At 37.3% G+C, this 20894-nt stretch overlaps 1 protein-coding gene across 4 annotated transcripts in view; it reads left to right on the top strand.

Moving 5' to 3' along the window:
- The window catches only part of WASF1 (WASP family member 1), an 87203-nt gene that overhangs the window by 42180 nt on the left and 24129 nt on the right, over positions 1–20894 (top strand). For all 4 annotated transcript variants that reach the window (XM_063151000.1, XM_063150997.1, XM_063150999.1 and 1 more), the window contains exon 2: positions 16213–16373. In XM_063151000.1, coding sequence (XP_063007070.1) covers positions 16241–16373 — 133 coding nt within the window. In that variant the 5' untranslated portion in view covers positions 16213–16240. The remainder of the gene's footprint in view (positions 1–16212; positions 16374–20894) is intronic.

The following is a 20894-nucleotide window of genomic DNA, read 5'->3' as shown; positions in this document are numbered from 1 at the left end:
TTGTTAGCCTTTTTAGTCTGGGTTCAGCAAGGAGTTCTGGTAGTATTTTTTACCACAGGAGAATCTAGCTCCTTAGGAAGACTACAAAACTGAGGTTATGGATTATAAAAACTGATAAATTTGCTGTGGTTTTTCAGAAATGTGCAGAAATTGTATTATGCCAATCCAAGTTAGGTTTTCTTTTTTAAATCTTGTCTTTGGGATCTTTCATTGCATCTATATATAAATGTAAAGCTGTCTTCTCTTAGTGAATAAACACCAGCATCAGTTTTCTCACCGATGTGATATTCTCTCCTGCTTACTGATGCAGAGCATCTCCAGACTATTAGTAGGAACTCATTATCTACTCTATTGAGTACATAGCCATGTCTCTTGAAGCACTGATCTGCAAGTAATATAAATGGCATTTGGTGGCTGCTTTAGCTTTTACTTGTTGCATTCAAAAGCATTCATTTATTTCAGATTGAATTAAAGGTAGTATATTTTTTGAGCAATCTTTTTACTTTCCTACTTGTTTTTTTCTTGTCTTTTGATAAAGGTTTTGATTGAAGATCTTGCAGAATAAGCAAGAGTAACCAAACAGACTGTCATTATTTGATTGCATCTGTCATTGTGCTATATAGGGTAAGGCAAGGATTTTATTTAGAATGTTTATTTATAACATTTATTGGGAAAAATAGAAATTTTGCCTTTTTTTATTATTTCAAATTTGTTGCTAAGAATTTTAGTGGTATGAAAATATTCTTTACTATAATTGAAATCAGGAGTTTACTACACAGAAATATTATCTTTATAATTAATTTTGCTTTTTTTACTTAAAAAAAGATTGTCTCAATTTGTTGGATTAATATTTCCATGAATTTTTGTATGAATCATAGAATCATTTTGATTCAAAATACCTTTAAGATCATAGAGTCCAGTCAATAGCCTTACACTGCCAAGGGCATCACTAAACCATTTCCCCAAGTGCCACATTTACATGTCTTTTGGACACCTCCAAGCATCCTCTTCCCACTCACGAGGTGACTCAGGTATTCTGTGCCATATAACAGCCCATCCTTATGCTGAACCCCGTGTGAGATTCCACATCCATTCATTTTCTGGGGTGTCTTCAAATTGTGTGGGTTCCTGGCTGGTGTTTCAGTGTACTAATTCCAGACTCCTGGACAGTTTTCTCATCTGTAAATTAATAAAATAACCTGAATCAATATCCAAAGAACACCTCCTGACTTGAAACAAAGTTCACATGTTTATCAAAGTATTCTGAACTTCCTTGACTACGCAACTTGTCTTCCCTCAGAGAGGCATACTATTTCCTAGATTTAATTAATTTAAATTCAGTTATAATATGTTTTAGTTATGTAAAACAGGAGGGATAATAAAGTATAAAAGTACAGTTTGAGAGACAGAATTTTTAAAGTTAATATTAATTATTAATCCAGAATGGGATTGGCATATTGTCTCATGTCTTCGAAGGAATGAATTGTACTTCATTTAATGTTAGGGTCAAGGTTATAACTAGATTTAAGGTGGATCTTGATTAGTTTAGTTAATAAATAGGATTATATAGCATTGTCTTTTGCATTACATAGGATTAGGTTTGTGGTTTAAGCATCATATATCCTACTCAAAATATATACATCACAGGCAGTAAAATATGTTTATTTTCCAAGACTGCTTAATGCTATGTTTATAAATATATTAAGCTCCTCCCTGCCTAATTGAGACATTTAACTTAAATCACCCACACATGCTTAGGGATGCTTAATTTGTCTGGGTATGTGGGTAGCCTCCTGAATTCTCTATTATTCCCAGGAGAAGCTTGAAAAGATGGGCTTGGGGATTAGATCTGTGACCAATTTCATCTCATCTGAGAGTGGTCATTACTGTCTCTGACTGAAAACATTTGTTTGGTTATGCCATATTAGAGCACTGAAAAATATGGGTACAGCACTCAAGATAGGTGATTTAAACCCATGTCTTCCCCTTTCTAGGGGAGAAAGAGCTAAGTAATAGAGGAAAAATGGAAAAGTACCTTTCAAGTGACCAGGACATTCAACTATAAGGACACATGTCTAATATTCAATAATTCTGAAACTGGTTTTATCTAATGACTCTATATATAATGACACCGGCTCTCTCTCTCTCTCTCTCTCTCTCTCTCTCTCTCTCTCTCTCTCTCTCTCTCTCTCTCTCTCTCTCTTTCTCTTTCTACTTGCAGCTAATTTCTCGGTTTCTCGATAAGATTTGACTTCCTTGTTTGCTTGCTTGGTTTCAAGAGTCTTCACACAAAAGTGTTCTGTTGCTTAATGCTTTTGATTACTGCAGTAAGGGAGGCATGAATTCATTCCTCTTTATCTTGTGTTCATCCTTTAATCAGTCTTTCCATTTCTTAAATGAGTTCTTCAAACATCAGGCTGTAATTCAGGAAGCAAGAATCATCCTACCTTTGGTGCCTGTGCTTCAAAGAGGGTAGACAGGGTTAACCTGGAGCCCATGGAGGCCTTTTTGATTTCCTGCTTGTTCCGTATGTCCTTGGTTAAAAAAAAAGGAAAAAAGTGAATTAAATGGATGGCTCTTTTTAGGCACTTGTGATTCCTGGGTATTCTGTGGAAACTGCAGCATTGAGCTGGCTGTGATGATTCCCAGCTGCTGTCCTCAGAGGCAGCTGAAGCAACTATGTTGGTGTCTTCACAGACACATCTATTTCCTATTTTTTCCTATGCTTGAAACCAGTATTTTGATGATAGCACCAATATTTGTTAAGTAGCATTTTATACAGTTCTGGTCTAATACTGTGTCCTAAGTTCTCTGAATTTCTACAGTTAGCATATCTTAATTGCAAAAGGAATTACTGAAATTATTGAGTTCTTACATTATCTACCTTTGAGGCATCTTTATTTCTTGATAATTATATGTACTAGTTCAAAGTCTAACAATTGCAAGCTGTCTTTTCAGAGCTCCCTGTAGAGACAGCTAAAGATAATCTCATTTCTACATCCCTATTCTTTCACTATCTACTCTCTGCTAAATATTTGTTAAGAGAGAAAGAGCCAACTTTATTAACTCCCTTACTAGATCTGCCCTTCCTCATGGCTAATATTTTTGCTGTACTGTGTCAAGAATAAACCTTCTTTTCCTCTATGTGATCCCTTGACTCCCTTGGAGGAGCCAGCAGAGACCCGTGTTAAGTCAGTGTTTCCCTTGTGATAGAAGGTGCTATGATTGTCACATGTAATGGGCCTGAGGATGTTTTGCCTGCAGACTGAGAGCACCTTCTTTTCCTTGATAAATATATACCTGCAGGTTCTTTGCTCATAGTGACTTAATCCTGCTGATGCCATAAGCCATGGAGGTGGGCCTTTACTATCTCTCTATTAAGAAGTTCTGATGTAAGGTGAATGCACAACTGAACACAGTCTTCTGACCCAGTGAAGTTCCCTTGAAAAGCTTCCATATGGGACTAGTTTCTCTCTGCTTGAAACTGAGATGGCATCTCCAGTTTGCCGACTGGAGTTTTCATTTACATGGATTTTGTATTTCCAAGCCCAAATCATAAACTATAAGAATGTATGAATTTCAAAATGTCCTTCTTTCATGTTTGTGCCTTCAGTTATTTCAGCTGGTATTTTAAATAATGATTGTTGGATCCATAGTACAAAACCAACTCAAAAATTTTAAAAATCAAGTTTCCAAACTGGAGTCAAGAAAAGGAGGTGAATGTGTTCATTCTTTGTCTGTTTGTCTGATTCCTATTTCATCTCAATATTTTTAAGTGACTGTCAAATTTAAGAGGAACGTCATAGGGAGCAGATATTTGAAACGTTGTTGAGCTCCTGTACATATTGTTAAAATGTATGTCTTTGCAAATGTTACAGGCAGTGGAAAGGTGACAGTGTTAGTTTACATGTAAATAGCTGGAGGAAACCAGAGAGGGAAGGCATTCTACAGATATCCCAATTATGGGAGCAGCTTTAGTTAAAGCTCACAATCAACGATGACACAAACACCTTGAGAGGACTATCTTTAATTAGTTCTAATCTTCACCAAAAGAATTAGTTTTGTCACCAATATTTATTCATTTCATGGCAAGAATACTACTCAAACTCAGGCATGGACAGTGAAAATAAATGCTGGCTATAATTAACTTGAGTATTTAAACTTAGGGGAAAATACTTATGTAAATATGAGGACTTCAAATGTTGCTTACAGAATTACAAAGAAATCTAATTTTGTCTGGAAAATGAGTTTTTCCTTATGAGATATTTTAAGGTGTTTAAATTATGGCTTGGAGAAACTATGGAACAGTTAATTAAAATAAATTTATTAAAATACAGCACATTTAAAAACCTTCAAGCATGTAATCCCTACTTGCTACATAAATTTGCTGAATGTATACTGATTCTTTTATATAATATTTCATCAGTGTTATGACAGAAGGGAAAATAGCTCACATTTCTTCTTAATAAATATTCACATGACTAGTTTCCTTGATTTTGCGTAAAAATTTATTTATTCAGTGGAAGTCATATAAATCAGGCTAATAGAAAAAAACTTCCTGTTGCAAGTTCTAAATGTCATCCAGTAAAGAATCTCATTTCATTCCAGAATAGCTGCTTAAAGGACCAGGAGTTTGAGAGTTTGGAACTCAACCTGCAAAGGACATCTCAACCAGAAACTTAACTGGGGAAAAAAAGAATTTGCAAGATTGAATTTATGCAGTTGCAAATTTAGAGTAGGCAATAGCAACAAATGATGACATAATTAAAAGTATTCACAGAACATAAGATTATTTGTACTGGAGAGGACCTCTAAAGAAAACCTAGTCCCACACCTAGGCCATGTGTCTTGGAGCCACATCCAGCCTGCTCTTGAACACTTACAGGGATGGAGCATCCACAGCTTCTCTGGGCAACCTGTCCCAGTGCCTCACCACCCTCACAGTGAAGAATTCCTTCCTTATGTCTATTCTAAACATTAAATATCTATTTAACTATAACTCTTTCCATTTAAAGCCATTCTCCCTTCTTCTATCACCACGTGCCCTTGTAACAAGTCCTTCTCCAGCTCTCTTGCAGCCCCCTTTAGGCACTGGAAGGTGTTGTAGGATCTCCCTGGAGCTGTCTCCAGAGTGAACAACCCCAACTCTCAGCCTGTCTCCATAGGAGAGGTGCTCCAGCTCTCTGATCCATCTCTGTGGTCCTCATCTGGACCCCTTGATATTTTTTCTGCTAAATAAGAACAGAAATGTCTAACTTAGTAGAATTTCTAGCACAGAAAGTGTGTGGCATCTATAAATACCTGAATGCCACAAATAATGCAAAGTAATAATTAATGTATGTAATTTGAAAGTATAGGCAAACAAAGCTCATAGGAAAGAGGGAGAATTGACACATTTTTGTATATGTGGTATGTAGTTGGTTATAAGAGGTTACCCAAGAAATTACTGGAAATACCCTATTTAAACTGATGATATTTGAATGGAAAAATTATTGTCCCAAATGACACTTGAGTCCTCCTGTCTTTACTTAGCAAGTCTTTAACTCACTTCACCTGGTGTAACCACTGTTGTTGTTACACCAGGTGAATGATGCAATGATCTGTTTCTAGCCTGCCACAGTGTAAATAATTATTAAAATAGTATTTATTTTTATATTTTATATATTATAGCAATATAAATCATTATTAAATCATCATCAGTGTTTCTGGACTGTGAAATATTTAATGACATTTCAGTTCAAAAGCAAAGAATTTCTCTGTAGATGTTAATACCTTTTTTCTTCAGCAAGGCTCATAAATGGCAGTAGACAGGGAAAAATGTTGTTTTTCTGCATTGACATTTTTTGCAGCAAATCCTCTTCTCAGGAATTTCATTGTTCACAAGGGGGGGAAATTAATCTACAAAGAAGCTCAGCTGGTCGTAATAAGATGATTATTACACATCTTTATATCCCACTTGATAGTTGATATATCTTAATTCTTTCTTTGAAACTGTGAAAAAGAAAATCAAACCAAATAATCTGTCATTTGTGGGTTTGGTATCTAAGCATAAAATGCATTTAGGCGCTTGGTGTCATAGCATAAAGTGCAGGGAAGATTTCGTTGTTAAATACATGACTCCTTCGTGGCTCTTGCAGTGCTAACGTCACTTCTTCGAATCTCTAATAATGTTTTGAGGCACGAAAAGCTGCCAGCAGTCATTGTTGACATCTGTAACTTAGCTTAGTAAGGGAGTACTAGTTAATGTAGTGTGTATCACTGCTGAATTAATATACAGGAACTGCCTAAGTAGCTCCTTCGTTGTGTGATGCTTCTTAGTCACGGCCCTCTGTACATTGGTCTAATTAGTACTGTAGATTCCCAACATCATTTATTATTTGATTAATATGTAATTTCTTTCTCAGATTCATCAGTAATATCAACACAATGCCCAGACTCTTGTATTCCCCTTCCTCCCTTTCATCGCAATGCACAGCAACTCATTTCTTTCATTTTTGGCACATGACAATTTAATATTTACCCGTGGTAGCTTGGTACCAAAGGAACAATTATTTCCTAATCACTTGTCTTCGGGGGGGTTCTCCACTTGTGTCTGGGGAAAAAGGGCAGTTTGGGAGCGTGTCTGTGTTTCCTTTGTAAGGCCAGCCCTGTTGTTAGGGCAGGGCACTGTGTGTTGAATTCTAATGCTGGGTGCCAGAGGCAGCCTGTTTGGAAGGGGCAGCGGGAGGGAGGTGTTGGCAGCAGAGCCCCAGCCTGGGGCTCCCTGCGGGCGAGGAGCTCCGGCAGCTGTCCGCACCGTGCCCATGGGGAGCGCAGCCACAGGCTGGAGCTCCTCATCCCCCCAGTACCCACCAGGCTGCTTTGCTTCGCAGCCAGCGAGTTCAGGTACCTGTCCTTGAAATATTTATCATTTGCTGCCTGCCGCAAAATATTGTCCATTCAAAAGCAGGCTGTGGTATCTGTGCAACAGAAGTGTACAGGCATTGATTTTTGTGTGCATTCGGTAGATTTTGTGAGATTGTTTAAAATTCACGAGTGCTTGTAATAGGTCTTATCCTGGATTGACAGAGGACTATGTAACAGAGGTAACTGTTCTTGTATGGAATGTTTATTTTCAAGGGAAATTGTAGAAAATTTTCAAAGGTAGCATGTTATGATAAGATATACTTAAACCACATAGAAGGTACCTTTAGTACTAAGTACCTTCTGGTACTAAGGTTTTGATTTTAAATTAACCTGGATTAGTTATCTGTCTCTGTCAAGACTATAATAAAGATCTTTTGTTGCAATCCATCATAGGGCTTTTGTGTTATACACTATACCTAGAAACTGTTAACAGGGAGACTAGATTAATGCAGAGAGAAAAAATGTCATCAGATAAAACATGGGTCTCAAAAAGCAATTTCAAGTTCCATACTATGTTATGCATTAATACATTTTTAGCCTTTGGGGAAAAGAGAAAAACTTGTAATCAAAAATTAATTTAAGCATTCTTGCCTGTACCTAAATTAGAACCTGGGATACTTCCAAAATTGTTATTAATCAAATGACCTGACAGGAGCTCACTAGGAGAAAATTAATGAGTGCAGGCTATTCTGAATAATATTTAGTTATGCTGATAAGAAATTTTGCAGCTCTTTTTCTAATTTTACATATAACAATTTAAAGTATTTCTATTTTGAGGTAGCCATATGTGTCTGTACACGTATGTTACACAAAGACATTGTGCCTATGCTCTTTATTTTTTAATTTAACTTCTTCAGAAATCTTAATAGAAATGCAAGTGCAAGGTGTCACTATTTTTTCTTGATTAATATCTTAACAATAAAGTGAGATGTGGTTTCATATGACTTAAATATTTTTTCATTAATGTATGGACACACCTGTTAAATTTTTTTTTTTTTTTTTTTTTTGTAAACTATCATTGCAATTTTTGCTGGTTTGGGTATAATGATTCTCATCTTTTCTGTGAACAATTCACAAGATTGATTTTATAAGTCTTCACTGTAATTTAGTGCTATATAGGAAGGAAAGAAATTGGTGATTAATATTTTGTGCCTTTAGGGTTTGGATTTGAAGAATGCAATTCTATTCTATCCTGTTTCTGGCTATTTACTGTTTTGAAACTTTAAAATATAATAGGTCATTAACAGATTGGGTCGTCATAACAAAAGTTTTAGTTTCAAGAGACTAAGAAGTAGAATTATAAGGAAAACTTAGCCTAAATACTGATTAATTCACATCTAACATCTGGAAATCCTTAGTGGTGTATTTTAATTTTTAATAGACCCATGAGAGTTTTTTTTCATCAGAAATTTTAGCCTTTGTGTATTCTGTATTTTGTATGTTATACGTGTTTTGGAAGTAAGCTGTTATACAAAAACATTATTATGATTTTCTTATTTCTGTTTTTGCTTAACATACCAAATATGAAGGAAATTTGTAAGTCTAAATGTTTCTTGCTGTAGACATGCTAAACAGTGTCCCATCTAACTTTGTTCATTGAATTTTGTCTGTAAGCCAGAAGTGTAACTGGCTTAGTGCCTTATTGCCCCCAGCAGTCCTGCTGTTCAGAGTAGGCGCTGTTGAACCTGATTTGTTTTTAATGTTTTTTCTTTAATTTTTCCAAGAGCATTTTGATTTAAATAACTTCTTTGTTAAGGTAAACAGAGATGGCAAGAAAACTGCAGTAATGATGGCTGGATTTGTTGGGGTTTTTTTGCTTTTGCTGTAGATTTGATAAAGTTGGTGTGAATGACTCACAAGACACCATAGTAAGATGGAAGCCATTGGGAAGGTAGTGGGAAATAAAGGAAGTAACATTTTATGCTTAATAAATTTACAAATCAGTAGGTACTTGTTTATATTCTGGAAAATTATAGTTGAAAACAAAGGAAAAAACTTCAGTTATGTGAAATCAAGCAGAGTTTACCCTTGTAAAGGACCTGTCTTGAAAAGCCACAATTAGTAAGCTGGTTCACTCTGAATTGTTTGTGAATTCCATTTCACTCATAGGAATTCTGCTTAAGGATAGGGATGAGATTTGCAAAATCCACACGCTGTTTATTTCACCCTATTGCGTTTTGCACCTGCATTGGGGAAAAGAAACCAATATTGACCTGAACATTCTCTCCTTGTCTTTAGGATACCTGAGCTTTTGCTCTGTACTTGTCATCAGAGTGAAATTTTTCAGGAGGGTTTGAAGAGAGGAGAGGAGGGGAGGAGAGGAATGTATAAATGATGGTGACAGCCTCCACCACCTGCATACTGGGACAAAAGGGGCCAGAGGCAGCCTGAACAAAACACAGTGGGGAGGAATTCCAGACAAGTGAGTGGGGACACTGACGAAAGCACAAAGTTAAAGAGCTGGTTGTAGCCAGTGTGGAAAGGTAAATAATTTTCCCCAGCAGAATAGAAAATGGTGTGCAAGCCCTGAGGGCTGGACTCACGGGGTGGGGAGTGGTTGCTCCTGGAATGATGGTGTGTTTTGTTACACAGAGCTCATTGACTTGACCCAGATTGCAGCTTCACTTGCTGAAAATATGCTGGTGTTTCCTCTCAAACTTGAGGTAGACCCTGTAATAATGAACAAATACATCAACTTTCTCCTCTGAAATATTGCTGCTGTTTCTGTTAATGAGGTTGTACTTGGTGCATTGCTACTGGGGAGTTGTAGTTTGCTCCGCTGCCCAAACTGAGAACTCTGCTGACACTGCCATCACCAGAGCCATCTCAGTGACAGTGGCTATTTAAGATTTTCTTGAAAAGCAAATTTATCACAGATAAAGCTCCTAAAAGTCAGCATACAAATTATTAATCTCTCAATTTCTTTCCACCCATAGCTTGCCAAAACTGCCTTCACTTTGACAATACTAATTCATGGTAGTCACAAGCTACATAGGGCTTAAAATACAGTTTTTGCCTTTCCAGTGTAAAAGAATATTGCCCTTTTTTTCATTTGTTTTGCTCAATATGTATTAAACTTTTAAATTTTGACAAGGAAGTAGATGTGGCTGTAGTTTGTGTCTGTGATCAAATCCAAATTGATTTGTGTGCTTTAAATATGAGTGTGCAGGTATGTGTGCAGGTCTGCATACAGGCATAGGGGAGAGACTTATGATACACATCTGAGAGAAAATTGGCTGGATGGTAGTTGCTGGAAAATAATTTCTTAACACTGTAATTATGCCTTAGAGATTGAGTAGAACTCAAGTCCTACCCATGTTTGTGACCGTACTCTCTTTTCTGCTTATCTGATGTGACAGATGTGCTGATATGATTACTGCTTGTTCTATAGGAGGAAAATACTAATTGCCCCAGACAATTAATACAATACAGAAGTCAGTCAATATTAAATAGAGAATAAATAGTGCAAATTAATTTAAAATATATTTCATAGTTATGTGAAGTAGGCTGGTTTTCGCAATTTAATTACTGTCGTGATAATAAAATGCTTTCCTATACAATGTTATTGAGATAGAGCCTTCTGTGACCCATTGACATATTAATCTATCCCCAGATAATCTTACCATCAGTTTAGCAACAGAATATTTAAAGAATGTTTTGAGAGATTGTTGTTATTAGTTGGGGAACAGTATTTTTCATATTTGTGACTACAGAGGAAATATGAAATATTTTAGAGGTGACCCTGTGACTTAATGGAAAAAAAATTATCAACTTCCATTCTATGCCCTTTATAGGCATTGCTCCTTAGGTTGACCAAACTCTTGTGGCTAGAGACAGGACTCCATGAAACAGCATGAAACAGGGGAGGTTTAGATGGGATATCAGGAAAAGGTTCTTCACCCAGAGCATGGTTGGGCACAGGAACAGGCTCCCCAGGGGAGTGGTCACAGCACCAAGCCTGTCTGATTTCAGTAAGTGTTTGGACAACACTCTTAGGCACATGGTGTGATTCTTGGAGTGTCCTGTGCAGGGCCAAGAGTTGGACTTGATGATTGTGATGGATTTCTTCCAGCTCAGGATATTCTATGATTCTATAAACATGTAACAACTTTTTTTGAATGCACAATCTAGTATAGGAGGTCTTATGATGCCAATGATTCATGTTATGCTCGTTCCTAAAGAGCAGTGATGTCAACGTCACATTCCAGTAATATATTCCACGTTTATTTGCTTTCACATGTTTTCTTAGTTGCAAAAAAGTCTTTTCCTAGTTAGTTGAAGTTAAAAAAAAAATTGAAAGTGAGTTACAGAAGACTGAGATTTGAGGGAAATGTTCCAAGGAGAAGGTTTTCCATTCTGCGACATGGCTCACAAACAGAAAGGATTTCAAAACTGTAATTTTAACACATTTCTGTTGAATTGCCAATTTAAGATGTCATCTTGTCAGATCTGAGATGTATCCTTTAAGGGATGTTAATTGCCTTTAGAGTTTTAAAATCGTTATGTTGACTCAGCAGTAGGTGGTGGTGGCCTACTTTGTTGAAGGACACCAGTCTGTAGGTGTCTGCTTCTTCTTAGACTTGTACCTTATCTTGATCTTGCAGTGAGGGCTGCAGAAAAACAAGGAACACAAACTCTTTGCACATTTGCCTTCCATGGTAGAGGAGTGCATTATAAGAACTTCATCTTTGGATTTTCTGCAACTGGTGTGACTTACGATGTCTTGTAATACAGTTAAAAGAAAATTTGCCTGGAGAATGAGCTTGTTTTTTTTTAACTTATGCAATTTTGATTTTACCAGATTTGTTAACACATTGCATTTTTTTTTTATTAGCTTGTGTATAGTGTAGATGCAGTTAGTACATGATTATGTAAGCAAATATAAAAACTATTATATATTCTATTTGTGTTTCCTAGGGTGGGTGGAGGAAGTGTTAAACTGATTGTTGCATTTGAAACTGTGGTCTGTTCTGCCAGCAGCTGGAACGTGATCAATTAAATGGGGCATATGAAAGGCATTGCTGTTTCATATTGTTAAAGGAAAATTACAAGTAATACTGAGGTCTAAAGATATACTCTAGAAATGACTGGAAATAAATTTGACTCCATCAAAGCAAAGGCATTCAGTGCTGGATTATTAGCATGTTATAGAAAAAATAATAGATTAATATGTTTCATTAATGCTAAGAAAATAATGACATTTTTAGTAAGGATGAAATGTAGCCTAATAAGAAGTAAATTTTCATTAATAAAAACCATGTGATCATGAAATTTCATTAGTCATCTGAAAAAGAAACTGAAGTGGAATTTAATTTTTAGTTAAACTGTGGAGCAGATTTCATTTTCCCCGCCTTATTGTTGTGCTTTCATTCCTACTTGTCTCCCTGTACTCGTTAGAAAACTTGAATCGTTCCTGTGACTACTGACATCTCAGATTTTTCACAAGCTTCTAGTAAACCATGTAACATTTCTCCACACACCTTGCAATTCTGAAATATTCCTGCAGGAGGGTGATGAAGGGAAAGTGGTAGCTTGTTTCCCACCCCAGTGCTCCCCAGGGCCTTCTCTGAGCACAGCAGCCAGGGACACTGTCCTGCCCAGAGCCAGGGGCATGGGGGGCAGTACCCTGTGAGAGCAGGTACCCTGTGAGAGCAGGTACCCTGTGAGAGCAGGTACTCTTTCTGAGCTGCTGCCAGCACTGCTGGAGAGCTGTGAGACACAGAAATCTCACTCACCCCTTAAGACCCCTAATAGCTGTAGAGGACTTGCAACACACTCAACAACTTGCTTTTTTGATAAGAAGTGTGATCAAATCTCATTAAGGCTATTCTTCTGAAAACATTTTAATTAGCTCTCTTTAGTGCCCTTGTTCTGCTAGTTTTTTAAGTAATAGGAATTAGTTGAAAAGCAACTCAAGCATTTTACCTAATTCCCGAAAAGTCACATATGAAAGCATGGTAGCTTAACAAAAACATTAGGCATAACTGTTATGTACACACTATAGTTGTATTCTATACTCATACTGGAAGCATATGTGAGGGGGATGGGTTTGTGCCAGCCATTGTGCAAGTGAAGTAGCAAAGGGTTTTGCAAAGAAGATTAGAGCCGGCTTCTCAAGTGGATTCAGGGTGCTTCAAAGGATGTATAGGAAGTGGGGCAAAAGAGTTTTCAGTAGTGGCTCTCCAAAAGACATGGGCATCTCTTTGTAAAGAGGAGTTTCATTTTAAGATCACTATGGAGTAAAGTACTTCCAGTTAACTGAGTGCAAACTAGTGCCACTTCACTCCAGAAGAGCTGCCTCCAAAGGTTTGCATGGAATTGCAGGGGAGAGGAGGTGGCCGTGTTTGAGGATTGCCTCGCCCTCCTGAGTTCCGAGCCGGGAAGCAGCGGAGCTGAGGGGAGGGAGAGCTGTGACAGGAGAGCTGCGAACCTCTGAGGAGGTGTCATGTAACCTCTCAGCCGAGGGATCTTCTTATGCACTGACAAGCTGCTTCTCTCTTCTGCCTGCTGGGGTTACCAGCGCTTTCCAGGGCTTACTTGGGAGTGACATGGTAACAGGATTTCATGATCTAGGAATGAATTTTTCCTTTGCTGCCCCAGTGACTTGAGTAATGCATGGTTTGGGATGGGGGGGAGGAGTGGGGTGGGGGGAGAGTGTGCATTTTTTTTGCATTTTGCCTAAAGCTTATAAGAGATTGTAACAATGCCTTTTTTGTTTTTTCCTCTTTCACAGCTCTAAAGCTATATAATAAACATAGTGCTTTCAGGTTTTTTCAGCTTTCTTTTTATGAACTACTTTAGGAAAAATATCTTTTATAGGAGTGAAGAAACTGTGTGAGTACAGTAAAGTTCCATTTGCTGTTGCACACCCGTTACTCCCTGTGTTGGGATCACTAGTTGCAATTGGGAAGGAACCATCAAGACCTTCTAGTAATTGCAACAAACTGCAAAGAATATGAGGTCCGTAGTGGACAAATTACCAGCAGGTACTTTTGTTGTATAGAGCATCCTGTGGCAATTAGTTTCAGAATTTATTAAACATTGTGTGAAATGCCTTTTCCTTTGTTTTAAGCGTAATTAAGTGGTATTTTCCTTTGTTGCCTCCCTTCTTTTATTTCTGTGGGAATCTGGTAAATATCCTCTCTTTAGGCTTTGCATAGTTTTTAAATATTAGGAATATTTTTGAAGGTGTCAGTTATATCTTCTGTTGTTTGTTTCCCTTCCAAATTTATTCCTCTTTGAAAATGACACCTTTCAGCATACTTACTGCTCCTACTGCTACCTTTTTTTGTTATACTATGAGTTTGTATAGGACACCCACAACAGCATTATTCAGATATTAGAAAATGTTGAAAGTGTGAAATTTTTCTGTGAAAATATTTATTTACATACTTGTTTGGACCATCTTTAAAAGACTTGTCTACTTGGTATTTATGCAACGCTGTCATTAAAGCAGTAATCAAGAAAGGGCTCAACTTTGGAATTAATATTTAATTGCTTCTGTAGAACATTGCTCATGTATCATTTGATGTGTTTCTTTGACAGGGACAGAACAGTTCCTTTATTTTCTCTTGGGGAACCACGATAATGAACCTGTACTTAAACGTTCATGAACACTTTTTCATTGCTTCTCTCTGACACTGCATTCAGATTTGCACTTTTTATTTTATTTGATTGGTGTGTAAAGTCTGGCTTTTCAGGACTTAGGTACTTGGTGGCTAGAAAGATTTGGGATATGTCTAGAAAATAAAAATCAATAAAAAGTGTAGAGTATTTTGATTGTTCTGTCAAGAAAATAAGGGTGGTAGACATGATGTTAAAATGCAATGAACGAGATGCAATCGGATCCTGGAAACACAGAGGTGTTTCTCAGGTGCACTTTAAGGATCCCACCTGGGTCCCTCAGAAGTGAGCCCTGGCTCCAGTGAAAGAATATACTCCCAGGAAACCAGGCAAGGAGAAATCTAAGCAGTCTGCGAGGTGAAAGTACTCCTTTACAGTCACCTTTGCATCTTCCAATTCACTGTGCCATTCTAGGTCAGCAAAATTTCACCTCTATCTTATCCTATTATGCAAAAACACCCTCTCAGTTTTGACCAAGTAAAACAGTGGCTAAATATATACTGTAGGGAAAGTGCATTCTGTGACTCTACACAAAGTCTGGCTGCATCTTGAGAACGTTTTGGGGTAAAACTTCTAAGCAGAGGACAGATGAAACAGGCAGGCTGGGTGGTTGAGGGACTAGGAGTGTATATGGGTTGTGTTGTGGAAGACCTGTTTTCCTTTGGTCTGGAGAAAGTGTAATCTCTTCTGCAGTGGGAGGGGAGAATATAAGTTACACCAACACTAAGTGTATCCATTCTCTGTATATCAAGTGGGAGTTTTGTCAGAGTGTTACATGACAAATGATGGAAAAATACAGAATTTTAGGGAATCAGCTTTTGGTGAAGAAGCATGTTAGTAAACGGGTCTTAATAAGCAGCACTAATAAGATGAGGGATGTAAGTTGTCCTCTGGGAAACTCCTTCCAAGCAGTGTCATGGGTGCAGAAAATTATTAGCCTGGGATTCACAGCCTGAGACAATTCTTATGCTGTCTGTAGAATTAGTGAAGACTCTTGATGTATTTACCATTTAAATTTGAAAACTGTGAAGGGGTAGGATTTCTGAGTCCTGGAGGGAATTGCACTACAAGTTCACTGTGGAGACTTTCATATTTGGAAGATGCATTGTTAGCTGAATTAATTGTCAGTAGCAGTGTAGGGAGAAGGGCAACATTTTCCCTTTCCCTGCCTTGACTATGTGTGATGTAGAAGTGATGTTCAGATTAGAAGGGTGACTCCTGCTGGTAACATGACACAATGAATGAATCATACCTACCTTTCAACTATAATAGACGACGGCTAGTTCGACTTTGACCTCATAACAAAAGGACTTTTTGTTGGACTTTGCTTGCACTGAATAAGGAAGTTGTCCATCAAGAACACAATCTTTCTCTAATGGTTTTGGATTGCCGATATTTTCCTGTCTTTTTTAGTGGATGGGAGGGTTAGGTAAAAACAGAAACAGTAAAAAATTACTTGGCACTTCAGTCGACTCTGAATCAGGTAAAGATTTAGAGAGAATGAAATAATCTTTCTTTGGGAAAGGAAGAAAATATTTAGGTATTCACAGAGCAAGGAATTCTGTCAGTACTATTGGAGCTATTTTTATCTGTTAAGATTAGTCATTTTAACTTCAGACATAACCTGAATGTAAAATATTTACAATTAAAATTGTAACAATACTGTGTCTGTTTTCTTCACAGGTTTGCTGGTCCTCTGATACATTTCAGAATGCCGCTGGTAAAAAGGAACATAGACCCCAGGCACTTGTGCCACACAGCTCTGCCCCGAGGTATCAAGAATGAGTTGGAATGTGTCACCAATATTTCCTTGGCAAATATAATCAGACAACTGAGTAGCCTAAGTAAGTACATTGTCTTAATAGCTGTATTTAGAACTAATATATTTTGCAGTCACAGTGTTTGAAGTAGGAACACCTTTTCAGTTTCTCTGTAGAAAGTTGTCACTGGGTCTGGAATGTAGTGCTTTTGTGGGTAGTGTCTAGCATGGATGTCTGTGAAGGAAAACTAGGACATTTTCTAGCAGCACATCTTAAAACACTTCATTCATATATTTCTGTTACCAGTGGAATGTGACAGGAAAAGATAGCTGTTAATTAATGAAGTCAGTAATCGCTAACCTTAGAGCAATTCTTGAGTAGGGAATATGACTTAATGAGAAATATATCACTGGTTGCTTAATTCTCTCTGCTTAAACCCTTTGTCATGTTGTGGTCTTTCAGGAAAAAAGAGGAGTTACCTTTTGAAATATACCCAGACATGTAATTATTATATGGTATTTGAAATAGTTAACAATTTTTCTTCCTTCTTCTCCCTCTGTCAACAATTGTACCCTTGGTGCACTTGAGAGGAGTGAATGAATACTTCTCGGGCTGTGAAACTCTGAAGGAGTTTTGCTGAAAAGGCTGATCTCTGACTTGTTTCTTCTTTAAGTTACAGCAACTTAAAAAGTTGTCAGATGAACCAGCACCATCGCATTTTGAATTTCCAATACTGCAAGTGCTTTTTAACTGCTAGGACGTTACTAAAACTACCAACACATTAAATATTTAAATGTGCATGTATTTACATCTACAATGTGAAAAGTCTTTTAGCTCCACCATTTTCTTAGAGTCACAGGTGATGTAGCCTAGTTTGTTGATTAGATTGGTTTAATTATTGGTCTGATGATATGCTGTATAGTGTCTGTTGTGGCAGCCTTTCAAAGCTGTTAGGGTGCCATTAGATGGAAAACTTAACTGAGGACACTGAATTATGGAATTGAGACAGGAATGCTTACAACACATAAATATGAACATGATTATTATAGCTACAGAAACAAAGGAAAAAACTATTTTAATACTTTTCAGTGAACCAAGAGCATATAATATTAGGATGCAGTATATGATCACCATCTGTGGCTTTGCTTCATTCTGCCAAAAACCCTTCCCAAACTAGCTGCTAATGTACTAGGCTCCCCTTCCAAGTCACTGTTATTAATGTTGTATTATTTTATTTTAGTTTGCCTATTTTAAAAATTCTTGATTATAAGCTATAAGCTTCATCTGGGGAATTTGCTTTTGTAGGTGGCATGTCAAATATATATTTGGCATTTTCATTTGGAGGTATTATTTGACCCGAAAAACCCAACAGTAACTTTTAACTCAGCATCACAGTCTAGGGTTCACCTACTGAGATTCAGCTGCCTTTGCTATGTTTTCTTGGTATACAGATCTTATGTCTGATGTTGTATGTGCTACTGCTTGTGAGGAGGTCAGGATGAAGCAATACTAGAACAGAAAGAACTCAATTAAGGAAGAAGAAAATAAATTAAAAATATCCGTTGAATGTTTGCACATTTATTACGTGGTTTGCCTGACATATAGCGCAGAGAAACACTTGCAAGGGAATGTAACCATAACTATGTATAATTCCTCTTTGTAAAAGCAGTGTGGTTCTTCCCTAAAACATGCATCTATGTGTTTGTACCAAGTTTTTACCTGATACTCTGTGTTTTCAACAAAAACAAAACCAAACTTTTTTCCTACAATTAAAATAGAACATGTTTTGCAAACTAGTCCTTACTTCTCAGTAGTGCTAAAGACTATTCTTTAAAAATGGGGATCATGTTTCAAAGGTTTGGGTACTTGTGAAAGTATTTTGTTCCAGAATTCTTTTAGCTTTTCTGCCTGTTTATGCTAGGAGCAATACAAATTCAAAAATATTCAGGAGTTCTGGAATAGGAATTTTGTGTCTCATGCTTAAACCCAAATAACCAGTCTTCACTTGGTGTGTCACTGTTAGGGGTGAGCAGCAAGGTCTGCTGACATGCAGATAAATTTTAGTACTTGCCTGTGAGTCACAGCCAGCAGGCATGGTTTTGCAGCAGTCCCCTGGCAACCAGCTCTCTGCAGTCCTTCCCTTTTTGTTTTCCATGGATAATGTGTATATTTGAGAATCAGCCTTTAAGTTGTAGACAAAATGAGCTTTACTCTGAGGGTGGAAACTGAGAGCTCTGATAGGCTCTTGTTTTCTTTAAACTAAAGCTGCTTTTGCTTTTGCTGGTAAAGTTATGCAAATTTAAATGAATGGTCTTTGACCTGATTAACAATCAGTCATCTCTGCCTCTAAGATTTTTCACTTATCTACCCTCAAATAGAGGATCAGTCTTCTTATGGTTATGATTCTTAAGACCAGGCAGTCTTAACTTCTCTTCTGACATGATATAAAGAATGCTGTCGTGGAATTGGAGCCATCAGTACTCTAAACAATAACAAAAGTCATTATTGAGAAAAAATTAGCATAGAGTTTTGTCATGTAAGTCATGGGGTCTCCATTTTTGGAGATACTAACAGCTCAGCTGGATTAGTCAAGCAGCTGGATCTAATTGGATCTGCTTTGCACAGGGTGTTGGACTAGATGACTTGGAGGTCTTTTAACCTAAACAGGATTGTGTTTCTGTGATCTTGGATACCACATTTAAATATACAAGCAGAAACAGTACCTATGAAATGACAGGAATTCTGTTTTCCTGTATTTCAGTATAAAATTTAAAGAGCTTTACATCACTATGTCAGTGATAACTACCATGTGTCTCCATGAAAATTATCAAACCTTTCATTGCTTATTTGATGGGCTGCTTCTAATTGTTTAGTTTGAGAAATTTTTTGACCTTTAAAAGAAGTAGAGATCAAAGGACAAAATATTTATTTCTGCTTTGAGTGATAGTCATTGCCTTTATCCCTGAAGCATGAAAACACGTCAGTCTGACATGATACAACATACAAAATTGCCAGGAAGTAATTTTTCCTCCCATATTCCCAGTCTTCTCTTACTTCATAAAAGGATCTGTTTTCTGACAGCTTTTCTTAGCACTGTGGCAGAACAGAAACTCCGGACAACGGCAACAGCTGTTTTAGTTTCCCAGCCATTCTTCCCTGTATTTCTTTCTTTCTAACAGTATCTGCTTTGAGGGAGTGCTTCCCTCATGTTTGCAGCAATATTGCACAGACGTTAGTACTCTCTATACATCGGTCTATGTCAGGGCATAACATTCCTGTGTACATGAAACACAACTGATAGCATTGTGCAGCTGTGCCATTGTTAGAAGGCAGATAAATAGTTCTCTTGTGTGGATGTAGCCTCCTCATTTTGTTCACAGCTATTGACCAATCTTGTTTTTCCTTTTATTCAGCTGTTCCATGGAAACAGAATCTCGGTACCACATAAGAAACCTAACTGATGGGGTTTGTTCTCAGCCCCAGTCTCTGACACCTCCATCTAGGGAGGAGAACATTTCTCTTTTTGAATATGTGCCTTTAATGAATATTGGTATTGCAGGCATACAGACTAGGCCTTTTATTCAATCATAACAAGATGTCATTCCTCATTTTTTCATTTACTTCTGCATAACCAAAGAGAATGCTGCATAATTCTGCTAAGCTGCAGTGCCTTATATGTTAGCAAAAACAATTTTCACTTAACATTGAACCTTTTGTAGCCTTTTCCTTCTCTGTCTTTTCTGTGTAGTATATCTATTTTTACCATGTTTGTCTAATTCTTTCTTTTCCTTACCCCTTATTTGTTAGTTTTCAGGAGTGAAAGTCTGACTTTGGAGCAAACAATTTCTCCCCCTTATTTTTTCTTTTTTTTCTTCTCAGATATGCTTAAGTTTTCTTTCTTTTTTTTTTTTTTTTTTTTTTTTGCTTACCGTGCCTTCCCCAAAAGCATTCATCTTGTGAGAGACACTTTTCTCTTATACTGTGAGAAACACTTTTTCAGCTCAGGAAAACCTGCAGTTTGTCATGACTTAAGGCATTACCATTCAGTAAGTGGGAAATATTTCTCCTGAAAGACCTAGCTGCAAGGTGTTGGGGCTGCAATTAATTTTTAGAACCAGGCCTCTTGAGCTCAAACAGCTACAGCTCTCTCTTCACCCTGTGTGAACAGCATCTTCAGCACATGGAAAGGTTCCTGCATGCTGCATGATTGGAAGGAAGTCTCTGCAGATCTGCAGCTAGAGCTTCAGTCAGTATTTCAGAACCCCTGTGTTGCATCTTGCCCTGCCCATCCTCCTTCTCAGTGTGTTCAGGAAGACATTAATTGTGAATTTTCTTCATTAGTCACTCCTCTTTATTCATTATTACTACAATTGGCAGGGAACACAAGTGTTCTTTTGCACAAGGGGATAAGGAAACTGATGGACTTAAAGCTAAACTCAGCTTGAGAGAACCCCAACCTCTCAAAATCTTCCCTCTGATTTCTTGATGTTGTCTTTGCAGCAGTGGCAATGCTGTTTTGTGCCTGTCCCAAATGGTAATGAGAGAATGAGCAAGGGGTCAGTAAAGTTTCATTGAATGCAACTGTGTGTTAACAGAAAAAAGCCC

This window comes from Melospiza melodia, chromosome 3 (assembly GCF_035770615.1).
Source record: "Melospiza melodia melodia isolate bMelMel2 chromosome 3, bMelMel2.pri, whole genome shotgun sequence".
Lineage (NCBI taxonomy): Eukaryota > Metazoa > Chordata > Aves > Passeriformes > Passerellidae > Melospiza > Melospiza melodia.
This window is presented reverse-complemented; position numbering and strand designations above follow the sequence as displayed.